The 9074-nt window shown below is 51.0% G+C and overlaps 1 protein-coding gene across 1 annotated transcript in view; it reads left to right on the forward strand.

Moving 5' to 3' along the window:
- Window positions 1-38: 38 nt before the first annotated feature.
- The window catches only part of RASSF5 (Ras association domain family member 5), a gene marked incomplete at its 5' end in the record, with an annotated part of 90856 nt that continues 81820 nt past the window's right edge, over window positions 39-9074 (forward strand). Inside the window, 1 exon segment of the mRNA XM_014591905.1 lies at window positions 39-381. Within this exon segment, the coding sequence (XP_014447391.1) occupies window positions 39-381 (343 nt within the window).

A 9074-nucleotide genomic window follows, 5' to 3' on the forward strand; every position in this document is an offset into this window, starting at 1 on the left:
TGAGCGGCCCCGAGCCGCAGCCTCCGCCGCCGCCGCCCGGTCGGTCCTCCCGCCGCTGCGCCCCCGCGCCTCTCTCCACTGCACCCGGGGCGCACGAGGGGCGCGGTGCCCGGAGGGCTCCTCGGGGGGACGCGGATCCCCAGCCGCGGGCCTCCCGACCTGCTCGCCCTCTCCGGCCTGGTCTGCAGCAGAGACTGCGGCGGCGACCCGGAGCTCCTCGGCCCCGCGACGTGCGGAGCATCTTCGAGCAGCCGCAGGATCCCCGCGTCCCGGCGGAGCGAGGCGAGGGACACTGCTTCGTCGAACTGGCACTGCGGGGTGGCCCGGGCTGGTGTGACCTGTGTGGACGAGAGGTGCTGCGGCAGGCGCTGCGCTGCGCTAGTGAGTGCGAGCTGGGAGGGGAGGGGTGCGCGGGAAAACCGCAGTCCGGAGGCAAGGAGTGCCAGGGGTTGCGGTGGAGAGAAGGGCCGCTGCCCTCGCTGGCTCCGCGCCGGAGACCCTGACTTTATTTAAGGGAGGTAACCCTGGAGACACTCTCTGCTCCTCAGTCCTCTGTCCTGTATCCTTTGGTGACTGCCCAACTGCAGGTATAGTTATGCTGTGTTTAACCAACAGCTCTCTGACAGGTCTCTCTCTCTCTCTGTCTCTCTCACACACACACACACACCACTCTGGGGTTGATGGCCGTGGAGGCAAGGTCATTTCGCTTGCTTTTGTTGTAGGTTTTCAGGAGAGGGTTGTGAGCTTGGTATTGACATGGCCATTTGACCCTTGGTTATTAGGGTTAATGGCAGACTGGCTTGTTTGTTCCCGGTACAGGCTCGGTACAGGCTCCGAGCCCTCCTCCAGGGAGACCTGGGAGGGGGGGGGGAGAGACCTAGGTGGGCTTTGGATGGAAATGTGCTGTGAGGTCACCCTGGGCCTGTGCCCCCTGCCTTCCACCTCTGGCCCCTCAAACCTTTGGACTCTGCTCGGGTGTCTGTCTGTGTCCTGCCTCCTCTTCCTCCTCCTCCATTCCTGTACCAGCCAGCGTGCTCTAAAATGACCCAGCTTCCTGCAGGGTCCCTTCCTACAGGGCCCAGGTCTCTCCAGCAGCCTCCTGAGCCAGGGTCTTCTCAAACCTTGACTCTTAAACACTGGGCACCCTGTGTATAGGTTTTCTGAGCAAAATCGCAATCATCTTGGTGGATTATTCCTTTCCTCCTACTACAGTGAGGTGTGTGCATTCCTTTCATAGGTTGGGGTCCTCCCCCTAACCCCACCCCATATTTGCTGTTGCCATGTGTGGCAGAGGACATCTGTAGCCATGTGTTTACATAGATTTTTTTTCAAATACTTCTTTCCTTTTTAATTTATCATTATTGTTATTTTTAATGTGACCATAGCAAGACACAGAGAGAGAGAGAGAGAGCAAGCCGCCAGGTCCAGGACTTGAACCGTGGCCAGCCATGTGGGAGTCCAGTGCCTCTAACCACCATACCACCTGCCAGCCCCTTACATAGATATTTTAAATATCTGAAGCACAAAGCACAGACAATGGCACAACATGTAACAAGCATGTCTGGAAATGGATGTGGTTTGCATCGTTCTGCAAAGGCCTTCCCCATGACAGAGCCCCATACCTGCCATTCCACTGCAGCGTTGGCCAGCAGCTCCTTTTACGTCAGGAAAACCCTACCTTCCCTCTGCCTGCAGTCACAGCTGAGGCCGCCCAGGGCAGCTGTCTGTGGGGAAGGAGAGCTCAGAACGAAAGCCAGGGTCGATTGGAAGGGAAAGTGGGTCCTGTTCTTTCCACCACAGAACTCACAGTTGGGCTCTCATTGAGAAGGAAAGAGCTGAAGTTACAGAGGTTTGTGTTGGGGGTGACGGGGTTGCTGTCAGTTAACGCCCCAACCTTACGTGGAATTCAGGGTACTTTGCCCTTGGATGTGAGAGCAGCTTCACCTTCTCAAGGGTGCCTTACTGCATCCCTCAAACCTGCAGGGTCCCTCCCTCGAGGGCCCAGGCTCTCACACACACTGAAAGGCGGTGTCCTCATGGAGTGGGTGTTATGATGCTGGAATCCCAGCTAATCTGCGTCACCGACTTTCTAGTGTGTACTCAGGCTTTCTGAGACTAAATCAATTACTGAACGTTTTGCAGTTTCATAGTTTTGTTTTTGGTTTGGTGGTAATGGTGTGCATATGTATATTTGTATGAATCTATGTGTGATACTCCAGGATTAAATGAATTTATCCTCATGTCACTTTAGAATGAGTTCCTGTGATTGGATCATTCATAGTTTGGCAGAAAGGCTTGTGTCCATGGGCAACCCCTTTGACTTTGTGTGTGACATGTAGATGTCTTTTCACTTTCGTGGGCTCCCATGGCTGCCCACATAGTTGGTTTAATGCCTAGCAGGGATATCTGGACACTGGAGAGGAAGCAGAATTAGAATCAAGAGAGGAGTCTCTATTTGTTGTTATTAATATTTGACTAATTGTGAACCTGTGCCTGGATGGGGAACGCTGAGAAATGTTTTGATGTGTGAATGAGAACTGGCAGGTGGAAACACAGCAGGTCAAACACACTGAACATCTTTCTTTAAGCTGAAGGTCTAATTCCACGACGGTGTTGGTTTGTTTTCTCTTTATTTTGAAAAGCAAGCAACAGAAATAGGGCTTTTATTTATTTATTTTAATGTTTGTTACAGGGCACATGCACTTGCTGAAGAGAGAGAACAAGTGAGAGAGAGAAAATGAGACAGCACCGCTCGGGGGATAGCCAGGCCTCAGTCCCTTCTTCAGTTTCCTCTTGGAATTTTGGGCATGCACACACACATACCCAGTGTTTTTTTTCTAGTGTGTACTCAGGCTTTCTGAGACTAAATCAATTACTGAACGTTTTGCAGTTTCATAGTTTTGTTTTTGGTTTGGTGGTAATGGTGTGCATATGTATATTTGTATGAATCTATGTGTGATACTCCAGGATTAAATGAATTTATCCTCATGTCACTTTAGAATGAGTTCCTGTGATTGGATCATTCATAGTTTGGCAGAAAGGCTTGTGTCCATGGGCAACCCCTTTGACTTTGTGTGTGACATGTAGATGTCTTTTCACTTTCGTGGGCTCCCATGGCTGCCCACATAGTTGGTTTAATGCCTAGCAGGGATATCTGGACACTGGAGAGGAAGCAGAATTAGAATCAAGAGAGGAGTCTCTATTTGTTGTTATTAATATTTGACTAATTGTGAACCTGTGCCTGGATGGGGAACGCTGAGAAATGTTTTGATGTGTGAATGAGAACTGGCAGGTGGAAACACAGCAGGTCAAACACACTGAACATCTTTCTTTAAGCTGAAGGTCTAATTCCACGACGGTGTTGGTTTGTTTTCTCTTTATTTTGAAAAGCAAGCAACAGAAATAGGGCTTTTATTTATTTATTTTAATGTTTGTTACAGGGCACATGCACTTGCTGAAGAGAGAGAACAAGTGAGAGAGAGAAAATGAGACAGCACCGCTCGGGGGATAGCCAGGCCTCAGTCCCTTCTTCAGTTTCCTCTTGGAATTTTGGGCATGCACACACACATACCCAGTGTTTTTCAAGCTGCCGAGTCCAGGACTTGAACCTCATAGTTGGCAATATGGGATCCAGCCACTTAAACCTCTATGTCATGCGCTGGTCCCAGAAATAGGACTTCTAAAAAACCATACTTTGCAGTGATTAAGAGCATAGACAGCAACCAGTCTTCAGTCATAATCTTGATTGCCACTTAGTCTCTGTGTGACCCTGGGCTTTATTCTGTTCTGCTTCCCCAAACGGGGATAATAATATTACCTATCTGCCGTGTTAATGTGAGAATTAAACGTATTAATATACGTAAAGTACTTAGACCAGTGCCTGGCCAGATGCAATGTGAGTGTTTACTCCGGTTCAAATGCTGTGGTTCTCCTTCTCGTCCAACAGCTGTGACAGTTAGTCTGGGCTCATCACACCTCCTGGGATCAGCTTTCCAAGCAGTGAGTACAATTTTCCAACTCTGCCTGGCTTCTGAGCTAAGTGGGGGGATGAGTGCAGAAGGTAGCTCGGGAAGGTTGGGAATTCAGAATCCTCTAGAATTGCCATCCTGCCTGATATCCTCAGACAGAGGCTGCCATGAGCAAGAGCACCCTCACAGGGTGTAGGTGGCTGAGGCCCCCTTAGGAATCCCAAAGACATTGGCTGCCTGTCTTCATGCCCTTTGCACCCAGTACAGTACCGCTCATGGTGTGTGGCCTCAGTAAGTGGAAGCTGATGAAGGTGGTGACTTGTTTGTGCTATTAAATCTCCCTACGCTTAGGACCAGCAGTTAGCATAATGGCTATGTCTCTGGACTCCCATGTAGTCGACTGCAGTTCGAGTCCTGGACCCAGTGGCTTAAACTCCCGCTGGGCACATGTGCGTGCGTGCCCAAGATCCTGAGAGGAGAATGGAGGAGAAGGGATTGTGGCGTGGCCATCCCCCCTGGGGGGTGGTTTCTCGCTTTCTATCTCTCTGTCTCTCTGTGTCTTTTTGGCGAGCGCACATGCCCTATGGCAAGAAATCTCTAAAAAAAAAGAAAAATCTCCCTGGTCTTGGAAACAGGCAGGAAAGTGAATATGTGAATGTCATCTGTCAGTGCAGGAGGCTGACACTGGGCCAGGGCCATGTTGTCAAATAAGAAAAGCTTTCAGAAAACTGGCTGCCTACTGCCTGCCTGCCTTGTTAGGGAAGGTCCATCTGGCTTAAGCTGATCCCTACTTCAAGTTTCATAACTGAGCTCTGGCTAAGGCTGGATTTGCCCAGAGGAAAGCTCAGAATTCATGTTAATTTCTAGGATTAAAGAAACCATGTTCATTAGCTAGAGAAGGAAATCCAGTTAGGATTGGTAGAAAAACAGAGAAAGAGGGGCAGTGAGGGTGCAGGTGTGTGTGCGGGGTGGGGATGGCGAGAATCCACCCAGCGTTCTAAGAGGGAATCGCCAACAGCAAACAACCTGAGAAACTCGCTGGCTTTGTCCTCGGCTTTGTTCTCAGGGACGACCCCGTACAGGCCAGGGTCCCTGTCTTCTGTAAAAGGCACAAAGAGATGGCCTTCCAGCCTTCTTCTCATTTTGGTGGATGTGTCAGCCATTCTGGACCAGGGAGTGATCTGGAAATTGTAGAGACCCTGATCTAGCTCAGACACTGTGGAGGAGATGCCCGGATGAACCTTGCACGTAGTCGCTTGTCCGCTTCTGGAGTCTGTCTGTCCAGAGGGGCAGTTATTCAGAGCTATGAAGTGTCAGGAGATCGGAATTAGAGGGTTGACAGAGGGCCCCGGGGCTCAGCATCCTAACCTCTTCCTCCCGTGCTAGACTTTAATCATGGTGTGGGCACAAGGTGTTTGCCATGCAGCCCTCAGGGAGGGCCACGGGGGCCTTTCTTGCTGAGTGCGGCTGGTATCTCACAAGGCCTTGGTCCAGACGCTGGAGTCTTGTTGCTGCACCAGTGGCTGGTTTAACTCCACTCTGCACAACTGGAACTGCCTTTGTGACAGCCTCCTGAATCAACAGACCTATCCGCTGTTGTGAGTGCTTGGCAAAAGAGGTCAAGAGGCTAGGGGGACGTGGACAGGGACTTCTCATAGCAGGGAAGGGTTTTCATCCCGCTTTTCATCGTGGAGAGCGTTCTGTGCTGTCCTGACGGCCCCTGTGTTTACCTTGGGCACTTGGAAGGTCTTTGTTCAGGACACCCAGTGGCAGGGAAGTGTGTGGCTTGTGTTTTCATTGATTTAGACCCATGTTTGGCTTTGGAGGTTAGGAAAATAAAGTACTGAAATGGATGTTTTGTTGTTAAAGACGGTGAGAGTGCACCACCCCCCGGCCCTCCTCTGGACCTCTCTGAGGTCTTCTTGGAAAAGGTCCTCGTGGAGCGAGGGGATATGTTAGGGGACGGGGGTAAAGGACCTAGAAAGCTTTCGAAGAGGCCTTCTGAGCTCCCTAAGCTGCATCTCCTATTTTTCCTCTCCTCCCTGCTTTCTGTCTTCTCAAGAGATGAAAGTGAAAGGATTAAATGTGGGCTTAATTCCCCCCTATTCATCAAAGCATGAAATTTTCTGATTATGGAGTATGGGGGGCTTCAATCCCAGGTACAGTCAAAAATGATTAATGCCACTTGTCTGCCGGCCTAATTAGACTTGGTAATGAACATGTGTGTTCGCCTGCTGATCCTGCCGCGTTATTAGGTGGGAGGGAGTTGACATCTCCCCTCAGCGCTGAGCATCTCTGGGCTCTTCTCTTCTCCCTGACTGGTGAATCAGCCTGTGCCTAGCCAGGCAGGTAGGCCCTGAGTGACAAAGAAAAGGGCCCCAACCCAGCCCCCAAGGCCCTGCTGGGCTGTCAGAGTGAACCTGTCCCCACAAAGCCCTTCTCTTGTTTGTGAGTGTGTGTAGGGGTTAGGCTCAGAGCTCTTGAGAAGCTGCTGCAAATCCCCTCAGGCCCAGGCCAGGCCTGAGAACAAGCATGAAAGAATTCTTCGCATGTCAATAATACCTTTTCTCTGAAGAGCCCAAAGACTTTTCATGCTCACCGCCACATTCCTCCTCCAAATAGCTTCATGAGGTCAGACTACAAGGATGCTTCTGCCAAGATCTCTCCTTGAGAGGGAGTTACCTGTTCCCTGTCTACCTGGTGAGGGCAATGGTTAAAGGTAGAACCTGCCCATTGAGGTTAATTCTGGCAGGCCTTCTAGGGGCCATTGCAGGCTTCAAACCATTTCCCCTTGTTGGATTGCAAGCTCAGCACCTCTGAGACAGCCGCCCAGGATGGGACCGTCACGGTGGGTCCCAGCTCCTGCACCCCAAGTGCTCTCCCATGGGGTTCCCTCTGGCTCTCCACACCCACCCCTCATGCCTCAGTTTCCCCATGGAAGGCAGCTGCTAGCTCCTCTCGTCCTACCCAGGCTAGTATTACACGTGAGGGACCTGTAAACACATCTCTGGCCTCTTTGGAGGCCCTTCCTGTTTGCATTCCTCGGATGACAAGGTGAGTATTCTTGGGTGGGGGAGTACTTGTGGGTGTGCAAAGCATGCCAGCACCCCCACCCGCAGCCCTGTTCCTGTGGTTCGGTCAGCACCCTGCATCTCCTCCCCACTGAACTTGCAGGTCCAGCCTGTGCTGGTGACAGGGTGCTTTCCACCTCTCAGGCACATGGACCTGGTCTCCCCTGACTCCAGCCCCCTTCTGTTCCCACAGGGCTCCGTCCTACTCTCCCTAGCTGAGTCGGGAAGTGCTGGCGGCAGCCAGTGCTGGAAAGGCCATCCCTGACTGGGGAGATGGTTTTGCATTTAGTCACTTTTAGCTTTGTTCCACAAGTTTTGGCAAGCTTCTCTCCACATGTTCCAGGCTCCATCTCGGGGTTGGGAGGGGTGTGGCACCAGCTTTTGGGCTTTGGGGAAAGAGCAAGGAGGCTGAGGTGAGGAAGGCAGGGCAGAAGGCTTGGTTCCCTGGGGGCACTGGTTTAAGTGGAATAAAATTCGTCCTAGGGAGTGCTCATGGGGAGCCGCACCCCAAAGTCAATACTGTCTTGACTCAGACCTGGGGAGGTGATATTTGGTTTTCTTGGAAGCACCCACACACCATGCTGAGGAGACAGAGGCAGAAGCAGAGCCTGGAGGACCCCAAGCTCCCCACGGTGTGATCTCCGGTTTTCGTGCCATGCTGGGCCTGTTCTAGCTTGTCGGGGGTTCATGGGGTATAGAAGGTTCGTGAGACGCACACCCATAGGGACATCTATGAAGTCTGATTCTTTTTTTTGCCCTTTTTGGTGAGGAAGGAGGAACAGCAGTGAGCTCCCTCCTCACACTGGAGCGCGTGCCTCCCCTCCCAGTGGACGAGGTCCCATCTTGGCTGAGGGCTCTGGTGACCCCTGGGGGCTGTAGCAGTTCCCAGATTTTCTTCAGGATTGTCCTGCCTAGACCTCCTGCCCTGGCCCCATTGGAGGGCATCAGGGGAGACGTGCAGTGTGACATTATGCTGGGTTTACAAGAGGACTAATGTTCAAAGGTCCAGCCTGTTCATTCTGCGGTGTCACTGGGCAGACAGGAGGGTGGCCAAGTGCGACACTTACCTGTGACTGTGTCAAGGCTGGTCATATTTCTTGTTCTGTGACGGGCCGGTGTACCACTGTCTCCCCTCCCTGCTTGAACAAACGCAGGTTCAGGGTGGGACAGGCCTTAGCTAGATGTCTTCAGTGGCCGCTGGCTATACTACTTGGCTTACAGAGGAACCGACAGGTGGTATTGTGGTTAAGGTGCTGGACTCCCACATGGCTGACCACTGTTCAAGTCCTGGCCCCAGCAGCTTGAAAAACATGCTGAGTGCATATGCATGCATGCCAACAATTCCTAGAGGAGAATGAGGAGTAAAAATCACCCTCCTGGGGGGTGACTTTTCACTTTCTCTTTTACTGTCTCTTTCTCTCTCCTGCAAGCACACATGCCCAATGACAAAAACCTCAAACAAACAAACAACTATAAGAAAACTTGGTTTACATGGGTGTTTAAGAGACTCTTTCTCTCTCCTGCAAGCACACATGCCCAGTGACAAAAACCTCAAACAACAAACAACTACAAAAAAACTTGGTTTACATGGGTGTTTAAGAGGTCAGGCCAGTGCAGCCAGCGGCATATTGGTTACGGCACTGGAGCCCCACATGGCCGCCTGGTATTCGTATTTGAGTCCCAGACTCAGTGGCTTGAAACTCATGCTGGGTGTGTGTGTATGTGAGCCCAAAATCTCAAGAGGAGAGTAGAGAAGAAGGGATGGCAGTGTGGCCATCCCCCCGGGGGTGATTTCTCACTTTTCCTTTCTGTCTCTCTGGTGAGTGCATGTGCTCTATACCAAAAATCTCTCTTAAAAAGAAAGAAAGAAAGAAAGAAAGAAAGAAAGAAAGAAAGAAAGAAAGAAAGAAAGAAAGAAAGAAAGAGAAAGAAAGAAATTAGGCCACAAGTTCATGGATGTCAGGCCTACAAGAAGTATGATATTCTTTGTCCTTTTATAAAATCCTTTTATGTTTGTTTCAACTGGATGCTAGAT

This window comes from Tupaia chinensis, unplaced genomic scaffold (assembly GCF_000334495.1).
Source record: "Tupaia chinensis unplaced genomic scaffold, TupChi_1.0 Scaffold000627_1, whole genome shotgun sequence".
In the NCBI taxonomy this organism is placed as follows: Eukaryota; Metazoa; Chordata; class Mammalia; order Scandentia; family Tupaiidae; genus Tupaia; species Tupaia belangeri.